Source organism: Leucopleurus acutus, assembly GCF_964270905.1.
Source record: "Leucopleurus acutus genome assembly, chromosome: 5".
NCBI lineage: Eukaryota > Metazoa > Chordata > Mammalia > Artiodactyla > Delphinidae > Leucopleurus > Leucopleurus acutus.
This window is the reverse complement of record NC_139147.1, coordinates 70,356,645-70,377,293: the sequence shown is the minus strand read 5'-3', so window position 1 is coordinate 70,377,293 and position 20,649 is coordinate 70,356,645. Positions and strand designations below refer to the sequence as shown.

At 38.7% G+C, this 20,649-nt stretch overlaps 1 protein-coding gene across 1 annotated transcript in view; it reads right to left on the bottom strand.

Moving 5' to 3' along the window:
• Positions 1–20,649, bottom strand: part of UMPS (uridine monophosphate synthetase) — a 47,171-nt gene that overhangs the window by 17,712 nt on the left and 8,810 nt on the right. Inside the window, exons 2-5 of the mRNA XM_082839117.1 lie at positions 11,919–12,072; positions 9,370–10,041; positions 3,782–3,957; positions 2,110–2,224 (exon numbers count right to left, since the gene is read on the bottom strand). Coding sequence (XP_082695243.1) covers positions 2,110–2,224; positions 3,782–3,957; positions 9,370–10,041; positions 11,919–12,072 — 1,117 coding nt within the window. The remainder of the gene's footprint in view (positions 1–2,109; positions 2,225–3,781; positions 3,958–9,369; positions 10,042–11,918; positions 12,073–20,649) is intronic.

Sequence of the window (20,649 nt, the reverse complement as noted above, 5' to 3'; positions counted from 1 at the left end):
CACAAAAATAAACTCAATATGGCTTAAAGACTTAAATATATGACATGACACCGTAAAACTCCTAGAAGAGAACATAGGCAAAACATTCTCTGACATAAACCATACTAATGTTTTCTTAGGTCAGTCCCAAGGCAATAGAATAAAAGCAAAAATAAACAAATGGGACCTAATCAAACTTACAAGCTTTTGCACAGCAAAGGAGACCATAAACAAAACGAAAAGACAAACTACAGAATGGGAGAAAATATTTGCAAACAATGTGACTGATAAGGGCTTGATTTCAGAAAATATACAAACAGCTCATGCAACTCAACAACAATAAAAAAAACCAACCCAATCAAAAAATGGGCAGGAGGGGGCTTCCCTGGTGGGGCAGTGGTTGAGAATCTGCCTGCCAATGCAGGGGACACAGGTTTGAGCCCTGGTCTGGGAAGATCCCACATGCCGCGGAGCAACTGGGCCCGTGAGCCACAATTACTGAGCCTGCGCTTCTGGAACCTGTGCTCCGCAATGAGAGGCTGCGATAGTGAGAGGCCTGCACACCGCGATGAAGAGTGGCCCCCGCTTGCCACGGCTGGAGAAGGCCCTCACGCAGAAACGAAGACCCAACACAGCCATAAATAAATAAATTAATTAATTTTTAAAAAATGGTCAGGAGACCTAAATAGACATTTCTCCAAAGAAGACATACATATGGCCAACAGGCACATAAAAAGACGTTCAATATCACTAATTATTAGAGAAATGCAAATCAAACCTACAATGAGGTACCACCTCACACATGTCAGAATAGCCATCATTAAGAAGTCTATAAATAACAATGCTGGAGAGGGTGTGGACAAAAGGGAACCTAACTACACTGTTGGTGAGAATGTACACTGGGCCAGCCATTATGGAGAATAGTAAGGAGGTTCCTCAGAAAACTAAAAATAGAGTTAGTTGCCATATGATCCAGCAATCCCACTCCTATCTGGACAAAGCTATAGTTCAAAAAGATACATGCACCCCTGTGTTCATAGAGGCACTGTTCACAATAGCCAAGACATGGAAACAACCTTAATGTCCATCAACAGATGAATGGATAAAGAAGAAGTCACACACACACACACACACACACACACACACACACACACACACACACGAATACTACTCAGCCATAAGAAAACAAAATGCCATCTGCAGCACCATGGATAGGCCTAGGCATTATCATACTATGTGTAGTAAGTCAGAAAGAGAACGACAAATACCCTGTGATACCACTTATACGTGGAATCTAAAATATGACACAAATGAACATATCCACAAAACAGAAACAGACTCACTGACACAGAGAACAGACTTGTGGTTGCCAAGTGGGAGGTGGGGTGGGAAAGGGATGGAGTGGGAGTTTGGGGTTAGCAGATGCAATCTATTATATACAGAGTGGATAAACAACAAGGGCCTACTGTATATCACAGGGAACTATATTTAGTATTCTGTGATAAACCATAATGGAAAAGAATACTTAAAAAATGTATATATATGTATAACTTAATCACTTTTCTGCACAGCAGAAATGAACACATTGTAAATCAACTATATTTCAATTACTATATTACTTTTTTAAAAGTAAAAAAACAAAACAACTTTGAACCCCAAAAGCACATTTAATAACCTAGATTACTCCTGCACTGACTAGAGACTATCATTGAGAAAGTTTGCTCTTTTTCTTTTAGCCACTGCAACTGCATTTCTCAGACTGCTAAAAGTGTTAACGTGTTCAGGTAAGTTTGGATGACATGACAGAACCAGGTATCTCCACACTGAAGAGCCACAATAAACATTAGCACATCAAAGGCTCTGCAAAGTCCTAAACAAATGTCTGATTTTGTTTAACCTAGAGCATTCCTCCTTGAGCACAGAACACCTTTTTTGGCAGCATATTTGGAACATCAGTTGGGAACAATTAAAATTATCAGTTTCTGGGCATTTTTCAACAAAAAGTAGCTTTCTAGATTTTCATCCTAAAATTAGACTGCAAGCTATTTTGCATATCTAGGTTTTATTTTGTCCTTGCTGACTTGGGTAAAGAAGCATTTTGGAAAAACCATTACCAATGAATAGACTTACCTCCCGCTTCTAACTGAACTCCTGGAGTCAAGTGAAGAAATTCTGGTTTCATGCTTACTCGGGAGCCAGAAATAAAACCAACCACAAATTCAGAATGCTCTTCAGCCATTCTCACCTAAATGGAATGTAATAAAAGATTACAAGAAAGCACTTAACCACACAGAATGTAAGAAACTTTATTTCATAGATGCATTTCCTCATTTCATATTAAACTAATTACATCTAAAACGGGTAATCTTAGATATGAATCTACACACTTGCTCCATTAAGACCACCCTGAAATAACACCTTCCGTCCCCTTCTCCTATAACCAAACACTGAAAACACTAAAAATCTTATATTATGTGCATCTAAAATCTAGATGCTGCATCGTTACTTACTTGTAATAATGCTTGGGGACCTACCTACTTCCAAAAAGGATGTAAGTAGTACTCTAGAATACATTTATAATGGTATAAAACCACACTGACTTACTGCCTATCTACATAGATATTCAAGGACAGCCACCACATAAAAAACCACTATGTTGTTAAGAGCTAGCTAAAGAAATCTTACCTCTACAGCTTTCCCTCTTCTTTAACATTTGCCAGTAACTTGTCTCCACAATTTATCTACCATTACCTCACATTCATAGAAGCCTCCCTAGAAGGTCTGCCTGACTTTCTAATTTGGCTCTTCCCTGAGGCCCAGACTGTTCCATTCTTGCCACTGAGTACTACCACCAACCAAAAATCAATGTATTGTCCTTGAGCCAGATCCAGAATGCCAAATATTAGCACTGGACTCATGGACCCTCTGCTATGAGAGTTGGGAAATCATAGACATTTATGGTCAATTCAGGGGTGCTGTTAAAACCTGGCCCTAGGGCCATATGAATTCTTCACAGTTCCACAGGCTTTGAAATATGAAACATAAATTCCCATGTAAAAATTAAAATTTTATTAAAAATTCCTGTTACTTTAAAAAGTAATAGTCTTTAAAATATCTGCAAAGATAATCCATCCATCTTTCTAGGTGACTATCCAACTATGAACCTTGCCCAGAGGAGAATGTAAAGAGGAGCTTTATAACTAGATGATTATCCATCTCTCATTTTTTTCTGGCATGCAGGGGGTTGGAGCTGGTATGTATGGTGTTATAAGCATTTTTAATAATGGGGAGCTACTAAAGGAAACAATGTGTCTGGACTCTAGTTAAGAGCTCTCCCATACAATGCCAATCAATATCAAAGACTGAAAAGGTAAGCTGCTTCATCTGGGCTGCTGTCATGAGAATGTGCATCTGTGTGTGACTCGGGAGATTCCAAGAAACTGCATATCTGGGAAAAAGCTATTCAATTTCAATTCATGGTGAAAGGGAAAAAACTCCTCTATCTTAAAGACCAGGTAAATACAGACATATGTTTATTTGACCCAATATCTATGTTTCAATGCTTCTCTCTTAGAGTACAGTTCAAATTTCTTTGGTGTACACTACAAGATATAAAATGCTATTAACCATCAGGATATTCTAGCCAACTAATATTAATATACTGTCACACAAACAGCAGGTGATTTTTTTGTTTTTGACAGCAATTCCATAGACCCCAAATTAAGGTATTTTCTTCCCCTGTAACATCTAGTGTCACAGCCCTGGCCTTCTGTTGCCCCAATCTCTCTCCTCTGTCACTTACCGCTGCTTCAGTATAGCTCCCAGTGGCCAAGGAGCCAGCAGAGCTCATTTCTGCAATGAGTAAGCATGCCCGGTGCAGGGGCAGGCCTACTTCTCCCAGGCCTTTCACAACTCCTGAGCCTGGAACCACATGAGCGTTTACTAGATCTGCCCAAGAAGCTATTTTGAAGACACCACCTATGAAAAGGGGAAAAAAGATATCTGTCAATTTCCAAACAAAATCCCTTAACTTTTACCCAACCAACCAACTACAATATGGAAATAATCTCCTAGTAACATGTCAATGTAATAGCGAAACACTTCAAGAATTTTAGTGATTATCAGTGGACCTACTTGTGAAAAATTTATCTGTCCACCTGGTTAGCTGGTTGAGAAATCACAAGGAGAAAAAAATCTTGTAAGTTCTACACTTAGTTTACTAGCAAAACTGATAAGACTGTTTTTCCTTGCAGGCTGATGCTTGTGACTACCAACAAGATTTATGCAACTGGAAAGGGTCCAGTGAAGACAGGTTGTTTGTTGAGTGGAAGATATCAACTGAAATTCCTCTGAAGATGACAAATTTTCATTCTGTAGGGATCTCTCAGAAACTTTACCATCTCTCAAATCTACTTGTTCCTTAGGTCTCTTTAGCTCTTCAAATTTCAATAGACAGTTGTATTCATTTTAAAAGCAGACAACAGTAACCCAAGTAGATTTTTGAAAAAAAACTATATGCAAACTTATAGAAAGTTTGTATAACTCTTTCAACAATCTTTTTTTTTAAAAGTATTTATTTATTGATTTGGCTGTGCCGGGTCTTACTTGCGGCATGTGGGCTCTTAGTTGCAGCATGCGGGATCTAGTTCCCTGACCAGGGATTGAACCTGGGCCCCATGCATTGGGAGCGCAGAGTCTTAACCACTGGACCACCGGGGAAGTCCCAACAGTCAATATCTTTAGCACATGAAGAAAGTCATTACAGATAAATCTCTCCTAAAGAAATAGCTTAAGAATATGTATGTATTACTTTAAGAAAAATTGTTGTCTCAAAAGATGCTTATAACTGTTAAATAACATAAAATGTCTGTTGTAAGGGTAAGTGAAAAAAGAGATATACCCAATATAACAGAAAGTTGCATAGAAGAATGGGTAAAGAATTGGTAAAGAATTAAGCACTTTTTAAAACTAATGTATGCTCTACCTTGAGCTCCTATTTGACAAAATTTTTTAAAAAGGATGCATATCAACAGATCTTTTTCTGCTAAAAATAAATCTTACTTTATACTACCTTTTCCTTGTCTCCTATATCTGCAATTTTCATTCTTTGAATATTCAGAACTCACTGTGTTCTGCAGGGCCAACATCTGTCATTTTTGCCTGCCTAGAACCCATGTCCCTTTCTTCTGGCATAAGCACGGCCATTTTCTTTAGGGAAATAACCCCTAACTATACCTTGGGGTTCAAGAAGTTTACATAAATAGCCTCACAATGATCGAGGGATCAACCCTAGAAGACGAAGACATAACAACCGTAAATATTTATGTACCCAACACAGGAGCACCTCAATACATAAGGCAAATGCTCACAGCCGTGAAAGGGGAAATCGACAGTAACACAATAATAGTGGGGGAATTTAACACCCCACTTACACCAATGGACAGATCATCCAGACAGAAAACTAATAAGGAAATAAAAGCCTTAAATGACACGTTAGACCAGATACACTTAATCGATAGTTACAGAACATTCCATCCGAAAGCAGCGGAATATACTTTCTTCTCAAGTGCACAAGGAACATTCTCCAGGACAGATCACATCTTGGGTCAGAAATCAAGCCTCAGTAAATTTGAGAAATTGAAATCGTATCAAGCAACTTTCCAACCACAACACTATGAGATTAGAAAGCAATTACAGGAAACAAACTGTAAAACACAAACACATGGAGGCTAAGTAATATGCTACCAAATAACCAAGAGATCACTGAAGAAATCAAAAAATACCTAGAAACAAATGACAAAGAAAACACGATGACCCAAAACCTATGGGATGCAACAAAAGCAGTTCTAAAAGGGAAGTTTACAGCAATACAATCCTACCTCAAGAAAAATCTCAAACAACCTAACCTTATACATAAAGCAACTAGAGAAAGAAGAACAAAAACCCCACAAAGTTAGTAGACGGAAAGAAATCATAAAGATCAGAGCAGAAATAAATAGAAACAAAGAAACCAATAGCAGAGATCAATAAAACTAAAAACTGGTACTTTGAGAAGATAAACAAAATTGATAAACCTTTAGCCAGACTCATCAAGAAATAAAGAGAGAAGACTCAAGTCAAAAAAATTAGAAATGAAAAAGAAGTTATAACTGACACTGCAGAAATACAAAGGATCATAAGAGACTACCACAAGCCACTATATGGCAATAAAATGGACAACCTGGAATGGACAAATTCTTAGAAAAGTACAACCTTCCAAGACTGAACCAGGAAGAAATAGAAAATACGAACACACCAATCACAAATAATGAAATTGAAACTGTGAATAAAAATCTTCCAACAAACAAAAGCTCAGGACCAGATGGCTTCACATGCGAATTCTAGTAAACATTTAGAGAAGAGCTAACACCGATCCTTCTCAAATTCTTCCAAAAAACTGCAGAGGGAGGAACACTCCCAAACTCACTGCACGAGGCCACCACCACCCTGATACCAAAAACAGACAAAGATATCACAACAAAAGAAAATCACAGGCCAATATCACTGATGAACACAGACACAAAAATCCTTAACAAAATACTAGCAAACTGAATCCAACACATTAAAAGGATCATACACCATGATCAAGTGGGATTTATCCCAGGGATGCAAGGATTCTTCAATATATGCAAATCAATCAATGGGATACACCATATTAACAAACTGAAGAATAAAAGCCACATGATCACCTCAGTTGATGCAGAAAAAGCTTTCAACAAAATTCAACACCCATTTATGATAAAAACTCTCCAGACAGTGGGCATAGAGGGAACCTACCTCAACATAATAGAGGCCATATACGACAAACCCACAGCAAACATCATTCTCAATGGTGAAAAACTGAAAGCATTTCCTCTAAGATCAGGAACAAGACAAGGATGTCCACTCTTGCCAGTATTCAACAGTTTTGGAAGTCCTAGCTATGGCAATCAGAGAAGAAAAAGAAATAAAAGGAATCCAAATTGGAAAAGAAGAAATAAAACACTCACTGTTTGCAGATGTTTGCAGATGACAGGATACTATACATAGAAAATCCTAAAGATGCCACCAGAAAACTACTAGAGCTAATCAATGAATTTAGTAAAGTCACAGGATACAAAATTAATACACAGAAATCTCTGGCATTCCTATACACTAACAACGAAAGATCAGAAAGAGAAATTAAGGAAACAATCCCATTTACCATTGCAACAAAAAGAATAAAATACCTAGGAATAAACCTAAGGAGTCAAAAGACCTGTGTACAAAAAACTATAAGATACTAATGAAAGAAATCAAAGACAACAAAAACAGATGGAGAGATATACCATGTTCTTGGATTGGAAGAATCAATATTGTGAAAATGACTATACTACCCAAAGCAATCTACATATTCGATGCAATCCCTATCAAATTACCAATGGCATTTTTCACAGAACTAGAACAGAAAATTTTGCATTTTGTATGGAAACACAAAAGACCCTGAATAGCTAAAGCAATCTTAAGAAAGAAAAACAGAGCTGGAGGAATCAGGCTCCCTGACTTCAGTCTATAATACAAAGCTACAGTAATCAAGACAGTATGGTACTGGCATAAAAACAGAAATATAGATCAATGGAACAGGATAGAAAGCCCAGAGATAAACACACACCTATGGTCACCTAATCTATGACAAAGGAAGCAAGAATATGCAATGGAGAAATGACAGCCTCTTCAATACGTGGTGCTGGAAAAACCTGACAGCTACATTTTAAAGAATGAAATTAGAACACTCCCTAACACCATACAGAAAAATAAACTCAAAATGGATTAAAGACCTGAATGTAAGGCCAGACACTATAAAACTCTAAGAGGAAAACACAGGCAGAACACTCTCTGACATAAATCGCAGCAAGATCTTTTTTGACTTCCCTCCTAAAGTAATGAAAATAAGAACAAAAATAAACAAATGGGACCTAATTAAACTCTAAAGTTTTTGCACAGCAAGTGAAACCATAAACAAAACAAAAAGACAACCCACAGAACGGGAGAAAATATTTGCAAACAAAGTAACTGACAAAGGATTAATCTCCAAAATACACAAACAGCTCATGCAGCTCAATATCAAAAAACAAAGAACCCAATCAAAAAACGGGCAGAAGACCTTAATAGACATTTCTCCAAAGAAGACATACAGATGGCCAACAAACACAGGAGAAGATGCTCAACATCACTAATTATTAGAGAAATGCAAATCAAAACTACAATGAGGTATCACCTCACACAGGTCAGAATGGCCATCATTAAAATATCTACAAACAATAAATGCTGGAGAGGGTGTGGAGGAAAGGGAACCCTCTTGCACTGTTGGTAGGAATGTAAATTAATACAGCCACTATGGAGAACAGTATGGAGGTTCCTTAAAAAACTAAAACTAGAACTACCATGTGACCCACAATCCAACTACTGGGCATATAGCCAGAGAAAACCATAATTCAAAAAGACACATGCACCCCAACGTTCATTGCAGCACTATTTACAACAGCCAGGACATGGAAGCAACCTAAATGTCCATCAACAGAGGAATGGATAAAGAAGATGTGGTACATATATAAATGGAATATTACTCAGCCATAAAAAGGAATGAAATTGGGTCATTTGTAGAGACGTGGATGGACCTAGAGACTGTCATGTAAGTCAGAAAAAGAAAAACAAATGTTGTATATTAACGTATATATGTGGAATCTAGAAAAATGGTATAGATGATCTTATTTCCAAAGCAGAAATACAGACAGACGTAGAGAACAAACATATGGACACCAAGTTGTGGGGTGGGGGTGGGGTGGGGTGGGAGATGGGGATTGACATATATATACTATTGATACTATGATAGATAACTAATGAGAACTGTTTAGCTACTGTTTAGCTCAGTGAACTCTACTCAATGCTCTGTGGTGACCTAAATGAGAAGGAAATCCAAAAAAGAGTGGATATATGTATACGTATAGCTGATTCACTTTGCTGTACAATAGAAACTAACACAACATTGTAAAGCAACTATACTGCAATAAAAATTTTTTAAAAATAGCCTCACATCACCAGGAGCAGGATATATTACCCAGGTGAGCTAATAAAGGTATTCTATACCCCAGGTCTGAGCGACTGGTTTGAGGAGTGTGCCTACCTGAGAAAGAAGTCAAGAGAGAAGAAAGCAGAGCTGAGACTTGGAGAGAAAGCAAGGCCAAAAGACATCACTTGAGCTCCTAGAGCCAACCACACTTGACAGGCTTTTCTACAGCTGGACTTTGTCATGTGAGCCAATACATTTCCTTCTGTTCTTCAGCCAGTTTAAGCTGGATTTGTGATTCTTGTTGGTTCCTGAATAATACTTACCTTCATACTGCTTTTTTACTGTGTTTCCTATATCTGCAAATTTCCGGTCTTCAAATATTAGAAACTCATGGCGTTTGGCCAGAATGGTTAACTCCTTCATCACATCCAGAGTAAAATCATTCAAAATATCTACATGAGTCTTGAGCATGCAGATTCTGGGTCCTAAAGCATCTGCTAGCTGCAACAGCTCTCTGGACTCTGAAATATCAGCAGACAGGCACAGATTGGTCTCCTTCTTTTGCATAAGTCTGAGAAGCTTTGATGCAACTGGGTGGATCCCGGGCAGCTCTGCACGTGCACCAAAGCTTAGTTCTTTGGGTCCTTTCTTTACAGAAGGGAGAGAACCATTATGATTAGCTGCCACAAAAACATTCTCCTGAATAAATCTCTTCACTCTCTCGACCATCTCAGCATCAATTTTTTTCTGTTGCTCAAGAATCTCCAGCATTTTGGACAATGTACACACTGAGTGGAGACGAATCCCATGCGCCTGCAACTTGTCCTTTCCTCCTTGCTCTCTGTCCAGCAGCACTATGGCATCAGTGACCTTCAAGCCCTCCTTCTGAAGAGCCTCAACAGTTTCCAAAACACTAGATCCACTGGTGACAACATCTTCAATGATCAAACAGGTTTCTCCTGGATTAATAGCCCCTTCTACAAGACGCTTAGTACCTAGAAAAGAAAAAATTACGTTGACTCTGTTTTAAAGTTATATATTTCAGCCAACTCAAGATGTATCTTGTAGTATAAATTTGGCATGTATTTATGAAGAGGGGGATAATCTAAATTATATTTTCTGATAATCTACTTTGGAACTACTTTATTTTTAAAATTTCTAATGAATCTTCAATGTGCCACAATTACTGTTTTGTTCAGTGCCTATGTATTTCAAAATTGTCAAAGTTACTTATACAGAACATTTTTAGTAAAACTAGCAAATTATTTAATGGTGTAAAACATCATGTAATGTGTTTATGATCAAAATTTCAAATACAGGTTTTATTAAGGCAAGATCACCTAGGTCAATGAAAGTTATGAAACGAAGAATAGCCCAATATCATCAATGAAATCATTCCTTTTTTCCATTAACAATTTCTTTATTCAAGATCAGCCAAACAACTGGCCTTCTGAGCACATAAATGCAGGAGGGAAAATATTCGACAACCACTGAGGTCAATCACCACAGCGTTATGAGCTATGTAATGTAATGTGACTAAACACACTTCCCCACCCCAACCCCTACTGCAGACTATTTTCAGATAATCTACAAACTGTAAATACTCAGGCTGTAGACTACACAGACTCACGGTTTAGAGATTCATTTTTACATTTTCCACTACCAAATTTATCTTATTTTGAGTCAGAATAGATATAGTGGGCATTTTGCCTACGTTCTGAACTTTCCACAGGTACTGTCTTTGCCCTTTCCCCAACTCCTTTCCTTCCCTTGCAGAATTGGCAAGTTTAACTGAATCATCTTAGGCGAGAACATAAGACTGCGAGTACTTATAGGTATATTTTTAAATTAATGATCTTATTCTAAGAAATATTTTTGAAGATACATAATAAGGAAATAGAAACAGTAGTCTTACGGCAGTGATTCATATAGATAAACACTGTGCCACTAAGTGGCAAAAACATTTGTCTAATTTTTTTATAATGGAGAATTTCAAACAAAACTAGACAAAATAGTATAACAAACCTCCACAAATACAGCACCTCACCACTTAGCAACTCATGGGCAATCTTGTTTCAACTGTAACTCCAACATCACCCTCCCCCCATAATTTTTAGACGCAAATCCCATACATCATATGATTTCATCATAAAATTTTTAGAACACGTCTGTAAAAAGGACTCTTTTCAAAAAGAAGTAACAAAAACAGTATCACACCAACATAAAACAACACGAAAAAATCATTAGTACTTAAGATCATCAAATATGAAGTCAGTTCCAATACTTTTAGATTGATTTAGTTTTAACGCAGCCCACATTTAAAACACCCACCTGATAACCTACTGCCATGAACCCATAAAAACATCTTCATTTAGAATTTCATATGGCATTTACTTTTTTTTTGGCCACCTGAACAGCTGTGGGATCTTATTTCCCCAGCCAGGGATCGAACCTGGGCCCCCTGCAGTGGAAGTGCAGAGTCCTAACCACTGGACTGCCAGGGAATTCCCTCACATTGCTTTAACAGATTAATTTTATTCATGCAATTTAAATATAAATACATTGGGAAAGTAAGTGCTCTTTGAACATTCTTCTGATGAGGGAAGCGCTGGTAAAAATGTTGGGTTTCATAAATTTGGTGCACAAAAAAAGCATTTTTTCATTGCCTAATTAATACAAAGCATTTCACCCCTAGACTCTAAAGGAAAGGGAGGTGATTTATAACAACAGTTAACAAATTCCACAGGCCATAACAACTTAAAGGCCCTACGAAGAATATTCAAGGTGACTATGAACATCAGTGCCTAGAAGAACAAATTCTAAAAGTATCAGGCTACATATCAACTTAAAGCTTATACTATTTTTACTTTACCATAATCCTTTGTTTCCTTCCTTCTAATAAGCATGGGAATTTGGTTGGTTGAACAGATAACTGTGGCCAATGGTAAAGCTGTATAAGGTACTCCACACACAGTATCAAAATTGATCCCTGCATTTTGGGCAGTTTGGAATAAAATTTCTGCAACCTGTAAAAAAACAACACATAACCCAATTATTATTATTACTATTTTAAGTGGTGTATAAATCATGTAACAACATAAAGACAGTAACAACCCAGCAAGGGAGAGTCTTAAACCTGATCAGAAAAATATAAATGCCTTTTTGTTAAGTTATCCTCTCCACAAATCCCAGTTTACAAATATAAATATAAGAACAGAAGAATTAACCTACTTAGCTAGACTCAGGGTTGCTCCAAGGGCAACATGGAATGTGTTAGGAAAGGCTATGATGTTCACCCTAAGACTAAAGATGACCCCTAGGCTTCACAGTTTTCCTTAGTAATTCATTATGCTTGTCATGTCTAAACCTATCACCTGCTAGTTTTATTTTCCCAACAGAAGTCTTCAATTAAGAAGTTTCACAAGAGAAATTAAGAAAACAATTGCACTAAAAAGAATAAAACAGGGACATCCCTGGCAGTCCAGTGGTTAAGACACCGCGCTTCCACTGCAGGGGGCACGGGTTCAATCCCTGGTCAGAGAACTAGGATCCCGCATGCCGCACAGCACGGCCAAAAAAAAAAAAAAAAAAAAAAGAATAAAACACTTACAAATAAATTTAACCAAGGAAGTGAAAAACCTTTAACCAAGGAAGTGAAAGGCCTGTACACTAAAAACATAAGACATTGATTTTAAAAACAAACAAACTGAAGATAACATAAGTAAATGGAAAAATATTCCATGCTCATGGATCAGAAAAATTAAACTGTTAAAATGTCCATACTAGGGCTTCCCTGGTGGCGCAGTGGTTGAGAGTCCACCTGCCGATGCAGGGGACAAGGGTTCGTGCCCTGGTCCGGGAAGATCCCACATGCCGCGGAGCGGCTGGGCCCGTGAGCCATGGCCGCTGAGCCTGCGCATCCGGAGCCTGTGCTCCGCAACGGGAGAGGCCACGACAGTGAGAGGCCTGCGTACCGCAAAAAAAAAAAAAAAAAAAAAAAAAGTCCATACTAAAAGCAATATACAGATTCAATGAAGTTTCTAAAAAATTACAATGGCACTTTTCACAGAAATGGAACAAACAATCCTAAAATTTGTATGGAACCACAAAAGACCCTGGATAGCCAAAACAATCTTGAGAAAGAAAAACAAAGCTGGAAGTATCATATTCCCTGATTTCAAACTATATTACAAAGTAATAGTAGTCAAAACACTATGGTATTGGCATAAATACAGACACACAGGTCAACAGAACAGAATAGAGAGCCCAGAAGTAAACCTACACATATATGTTCAATTAATTTACATCAAAGGAGCTAAGAATACACAAAGGGAAAAGGACAGTCTCGTCAACAAAATGGTTTTGGGAACACTAGACTACATCTTACACCATACACAAAAATTAACTGAAAATGGATTAATGACTTGAATGTAAGACCTAAAAACATAAACCTCCTTGAAGAAAACAGGTGGTAAGTTCCTTGACACTGGTCTTAACAATGATGTTTTAGATTTGACACCAAAAGCAAAGAAATAAAACCAAAAATAAACAAGTGGAAAGGTGGTTCTAGATGGTGGAGTAAGAAGATCCTGAACTCACCTCCTCTCATGGACACTACATTAAGAACAATTCCCTCCGAAAAGAACCTGAGAGATAGGTGAACAGCTACTGCACAACAAAGGATAAAAGGGCACATGGAGATGGGTAGGAGAGTTAGAGACACAGTCTCGCCAAAAACTCCACTACTTCAGCAACCCATAACCAAGAGGGATCTCACAAATATGGAACTTCTCCCTGATGCCCCACATCAGTCACCCCAACCCCTGGGACCTACACCGGAGAGATGAGCACTCAAAACACCTGGCTTTGAGCACCAACAGGGCTTGGATCCAGGAAAACCATATGGATGTAGGGAATAGAGATCTGCTCTTAAATGGCTTGTGTGCAGACTCACTCACCCTGGGACCCAACACAAAAACTGTAGCCTGAAAAGAGCCTAGATCATATGTGAAGTAAGTTCACTTGCTAATCTTAAAGTGTCTGCCAGAGGGGCTCTGTTGGGGCTTTCTTCAGGTATGGAGCCACTGGCAGGCACCATTTTTACTCTCTCTTTCTAACTTGCTACTGCCTGCCCCTCCCTGCACCACAGCCCCAGCCCCACCAGAGGCAGTGGGTGAATACACCACTTCCCCATGTTTCTGCTGCAGCCTGTCCCCCCATCCTCCACTGATCCTGCAGCCACACCAGTGGTGTGGATGCACACCAAAGCCAGTGGGCACATGTAGCCCAAATAGGGGACACCCTTGAGTGTGTGCTTTCGTTGCTAGGGGGGATTGCATTTCTGGGCCCCAAAGGTGTGAAACAATCAAAGACACAGTTTGAGAAACAACTAAGAACTAGAGCAAGGTTGAACAGTAAGGTTCATTTCCCAAACAGGGCCACCCCTTCAAGACTAGAAAAGATAACTGTATCACCTAACACATAGAAACACAGAGTCAAGCAAAATGAGAAAACAGGTATATGTTCCAAACGAAAGCAAAAGATAAAACCCCAATAAAAAACCTTAATGAAACAGAAATAAGTAATTTACCTGATAAAGAACTCAAAGTAATGGTCTTAAAGATGCTCACCAAAATAGGAAAAAGAATGGATGAACACAGAACTTCAACAAAGAGACAGAAAATATAAAAACGTACCAAAGACAAGTCAAAGAGCTGAAGAATACAATAACTGATCTGAAAAATAAACTAGAGGGGTTCAACAGCAGACAAGATGCAGCAGAAGAAAAGATCAGTAATCTGGAAGACAGGGCAGTGGAACTCACCCTAACAGAGCAGCAATAAACAGAACAAAACACCAGCATTTTAAAAAGCAAAAATAGCGTAGGGGACCTAGGGAAAAATATTGAGAACAACATTCACATTATAGATTAGAAGAGTCCCAGAAGAAGAGAGGAAAAAAAGGGGCAGAAAACTTATTTGAAGAAATAATGACTGGGGTGCAGAGACAAGATGGCAGAGGAGGACTTGAGCTCACCTCTTCTTACAAAAACACCAAAATCACAACTAACTGCTGAACAACCATTGACAAAAAAAATGCTGGAACCTACCAAAAAAGATATTCTACACCCAAAGACAAAGAAGAAGCCACAATGAGAAGGTAGGAGGGGTGCAATCGCAATAAAATCAAAACCCATACCCGCTGGATAGGTGACCCACAAACTGGAAAATAATTATACCACAGAAGTTCTCCCACATGAGTGAAAGTTCTGAGCCCCACATCAGGCTCCCCAGCCTGGAGGTCTGGCAATGGGAGGAGGAGCCCCCAGAGAATCTGGCTTTGAAGGCAAGCAAGGTTTGATCACAAGAATTCCACAGGACTGGGAGAAATAGAAACTCCACTCTTGGAGGGCACACAAAAGGTCTCATGTGACCAGGACCCAGGGAATAAAGCAGTAACCTCATAAGAGGCTGGGCCAGACCTACTTGATGGTACTGGAGGGTCTCCTACAGAGGTGGGGTGGGGGAGGCAGCTGTGGCTCACTGTGGGGACAAAGACACTGGCGGTGGTAGTTCTGGGGAGTACGCATTGGCATGAGCCCTCCTGGAGGATGCCATTTTCTCACCAAGACCTGGCCCCACTCAACAGCCGGTAGGCTCCAGAGCTGGCATGCTTCAGGCCAAACAACCAACAAGGTGGGAACACAGCCACACCCATCAGCAGACAGGCGGCTTAAAGTCTTCCTGAGCAAACAGCTGCCTGCAAAACACACCCCCTGACGTGGCCCTGCCCCCCAGAGGGACAAGTCCCAGCTCCACCCACCAGTGGGCAGGAACCAGTCCCTCCCACCAGGAAGCCTGCACAAGCCTTTTAGACAGCCTCATCCACCAGGGGGCAGACAATAGAAGTAAGAAATACAACCCTGCAGCATGCAGAAACCGCAATCAAAGAAAGTTACGCAAAATGATATGGTAGAGGAATATGTCCCACATGAAGGAACAAGATAAAACCCCAGAAGAACAACCAAGTAAAATGGAGACAGATAATCTACTTGAAAAAGAATTCAGAGTAATGATAGTAAAGATGATCCAAGATTTCAGAAAAAGAATGGAGGCACAGATGGAGACTATACAAAAACATTTAACAAAGACCTAGAAGAACTAAAGAACAAACAAAGAGATGAACCGTACAATAACTGCAATAAAAACTACACTACAAGGAATCAATAGTAGAATAACAGAGGCAGAAGAACAGATAAATGAGCTGGAAAACAGAATGATGGAAATCACGGCTGTGGAACAGAATAAAGAAAACAGAATTAAAAGAAATGAGGACAGTCTAAAAGACCTCTGGGACAACATTAAACACACCAACATTTGCATTACAGGGGTACCAGAAGGAGAAGAAGAAAGGTCCTGAGGAAGTATTTGAAGAGATAATAGCTGAAAACTTCCATAATATGGGAAAGGAAACAGTCACCCAAGTCCAGGATGCACAGAGAGTCCCAGGCAGGATAAACCCAAAGAAGAACATGACGATACACATGGTAATAAAATGGATAAAAATTAAAAACAAAGAAAAAATACTGCAAGCAATGAGGGAAAAGCAACAAATAACATACAAGGGAATCCCCACAAGGTTATCAGCTGATTTCTCAGCAGAAACTGCAGACCAGAAGGGAGTGGCATGATATATTTAAAGTGATAAAAGGGAATAACATACAACCAAGAATATTCTACCCAGCAAGGCTCTCATTCAGATTCAATGGAGAAATAAAATTTTTACAGACAAGCAAAACCTAAGAGAATTCAGTACAATCAGACCTTTGCAGTACAAAGGTCAGTACAATCAGACCTTTGCAACGTACGCTAAAGGAACTTCTCTAGGCAGAAAAGGCCACAACTAGAAATAAGAAAATTACGAATGGAAAAGCTCACCAGTAAAGGCAAACACACAGTAAAGGTAGGAAATCACATACACACAAATATGACATCAAAACCAGCAACTGTGAGAGGAGGAGAGTACAAATGCAGGATACTGGAAATGCATTTGAAATTAAGAGACCAGCAACTTAAAACAATCTTGTATATATATAGACTGCTATATCAAAACCTCATGGTAATGGCAAACCAAAAATCTACAATAGATACACATACAAAAAAGAAATAGAAACCTAAACACAACAGTAAAGATAAACTTCAAATCACAAGAGAAGAGAACAAAAGAGAAAGGGAAGAAAAAAGATCTACAAAAACAAATCCAGGGCTTCCCTGGTGGCGCAGTGGTTGAGAGTCCGCCTGCCGATGCAGGGGACATGGGTTCGTACCCCGGTCTGGGAAGATCCAACATGCCGCGGAGCGGCTGGGCCCATGAGCCATGGCTGCTGAGCCTGCGCGTCCGGAGCCTGTGCTCCGCAGCAGGAGAGGCCACAACAGTGAGAGGCCCGCGTACCGCAAAAAAAAAAAAAAAAAAAAAATCCAAAACAATTAACAAAATGGCAATAAGAACATACATATCAACAATTACCTTAAATGTAAATGGATTAAATGCTACAATCAAAAGACACAGTCTGGTTGAATAGATACAAAAACAAGACTCGTATATACGCTGTCTACAAGAGACCCACTTCAAAACTACGGACACATACAGACTGAAAGTGAGGGGATGGAAAAAGGTATTCCATGCAAACAGAAATCAAAAGAAAGCTGAAGTAGCAATACTCATGTCAGACAAAATAGACTTTAAAATAAAGACTGTAAAGATGTTAAAAATAAATGAATAAAATAAAGTCTGTCACAAGACACAAAGCACACTGCATAACGATCAAGGGATCAGTTGAAGAAGATAGAAAAATTGTAAATAAATATGCACCCAACATAAGAGCACCTCGATATATAAGGCAAATGCTATCATCCATAAGAGGAGAAATCGACAGTCACACAAGAGCGAAGGACTTTTAACACCCCACTTAACATCAATGAACAGATCATCCAGACAGACAATCAATAAGGAAACACAGGTCTTAAATGACACATTAGACCAGATGGTCTTAATTGATACTTACAGAACATTCCATCTAAAAACAGCAGACTACACATTCTTCCCAAGTGCACAGAGAACATTCTCCAGGATTCATTACATGCTGGGCCACAAAGCAAGCCTCAGTAAGTTTAAGAAAACTGAAATCATATCAAGCATCTTTTCTGATCACAACGCTATGAGCTTAGAAATCAACAAGAAAAAAAACTGTAAAAAACACAAACAAGTGGAGGTTAAACAATATGGTACTATATAACCAATGGATCACTGAAAAAATCAAAGAGGAAATCAAAAAATAACTAGAGACAAGTGAAAACGAAAGCATGACAATCCAAAATCTATGGGACACAGCAAAAGAGTTCTAAGAGGGAAATTTATAGTAATACAATCTTACCTCAGGAAACAAAGAACATCTCAAATAAACGACCTAACTTTGCACGTAAAGCAACTACAGAAAGATGAACAAACAAAACCCAAAATTAGTAGAAGTAAAGAAATCACAAAGATCAGAGCAGAAATAAATGAAACAGAGATGAAGAAAATAATAGAAAAGATGAATGAAATTAAAATCCCGTTCTTTGAAAAGATAAAAACGGATAAACCTTTAGAAAGACTCATCAAGAAAAAGGGAGAGGGCTCAAATCAATAAACTTAGAAATGAAAAAGAAGAAATTACAACAGACACGACAGAAATACAAACGACCACAGGAGACTACTACAAGCAACAATATGCCAATAAAATGGACAACCTAGATGAAATGGACAAATTCTTAAAAAGGTACACTCTCTGAAGACTGAACCAGGAAGAAATAGAAAATATGAACAGGCAAATCGCAAGTACTGAAATTGAAACTGTGATTAAAAAACTCCCAGCAGGGACTGCCTGTTGGCAGAGTGGTTAAGAATCCACCTGCCAATGCAGGGGACACAGGTTCGATCCCTGGTCCAGGAAGATCCCACATGCTGCAGAGCAACTAAGGCTGTGCACCACAACTACTGAGCCTGCACTCTAGACCCAGGAGCTACAACTACTGAGCCCGCGTGCCACAACTACTGAAGCCCGCATGCTTAGAGCGCGTGCTCTGCAACAAAAGAAGCCACTGCAATGAGAAGCCCGCGCACCGCAACAAAGAGTAGTCCCCACTCGCCGCAACTACAGAAAGCCCACACACAGCAACAAAGACCCAACACAGCCATACATAAATAAATAAATATTTTTAAAAATAAATAAATAAACAGAAAAACCTCCCAACGAACAAAAGTCCACGACGACATGGCTTCACAGTAGAATTCTATCAAATTTAAAGAAGACTGAACACCTATCCTTCTGAAACTCTTCCAAAAATTAGCAGAGGAACGAACACTCCCAAGTGCATTCTATGAGGCCACGATCACCCTGATACCAAAATCAGACAAAGATACCGCAAAAAAAGAAAATTACAGGCCAATATCACTGAAGGATATATACGCAAAACTCCTCAACAAAATACTAGCAAACTAAATCCAACAATACATTAAAAGGATCATACACCGTGATCAAGTGGGATTTATCCCAGGGATAAAAAGATTTTTCGGTATCCATAAGTCAATCAGCATGATATACCACATCAACAAATCGAAGAATAAAAATCACATGATCATCTCAATAGATGCAGAAAAAGTTTTTAATGAAACTGAATACCCATTTATGATAAAAACTCTCCAAAAAGTGGGCATAGAGGGAACATACCTCAACATAATAGAGGCCATGTATGACAAACCTACAGCTAACATCATACTCAATGGTGAAAAGGTGAAAGCATCTAAGATCAAGAACGAGACAAGGATGTCCACTCTTGCCACTTTCATTCAACAGTTCTGGAAGTCCTAACCATGGCAATCAGAGAAGAAAAAGAAATAAAAGGAATCCAAATTGGAAAAGAAGAAACAAAATACTCACTGTTTGCAGATGACATGATGCTATACATAGAAAATCCTAAAGATGCTACCAGAAAACTATTAGAGCTCATCAATAAATTTGGTAAAGTTGCAGGATACAAAATTAATACACAGAAGTCTCTTGCATCTCTATACACTAAAAACAGAAGATCAGAAAGAGAAATTAAGGAAACAATCCCATTTGCCAGCACGTCAAAAAGAATAAAATACCTGGGAATAAACCTACCTGAGGAGACAAAAGACCTCAACTCTGAAAACTATAAGACACTGATGAAAGAAATCAGAGATGACACAAACAGATGGAAAGATATACCGTGTTTTTGGATTGGAAGACTCAATATTGTCAAAATGATATACTACCCAAGGCAATCTACAGATTCAATGCAACCCCTATCAAACTACCAATGGCATTTTTCACAGAACTAGAACAGAAAAACTTTTAATTTGTATGGAGACACAAAAGACCCCAAATAGCCAAAGGAATCTCAAGAAAGAAAAACAGAGATGGAGGAATCAGGCTCCCTGACTTCAGATTATACTACAAAGCTACAGTCATCAAAACACTATGGTACCGGCACAAAAACAGAAATATAAAATCAGTGGAACAGGACAGAAAGCCCAGAAAT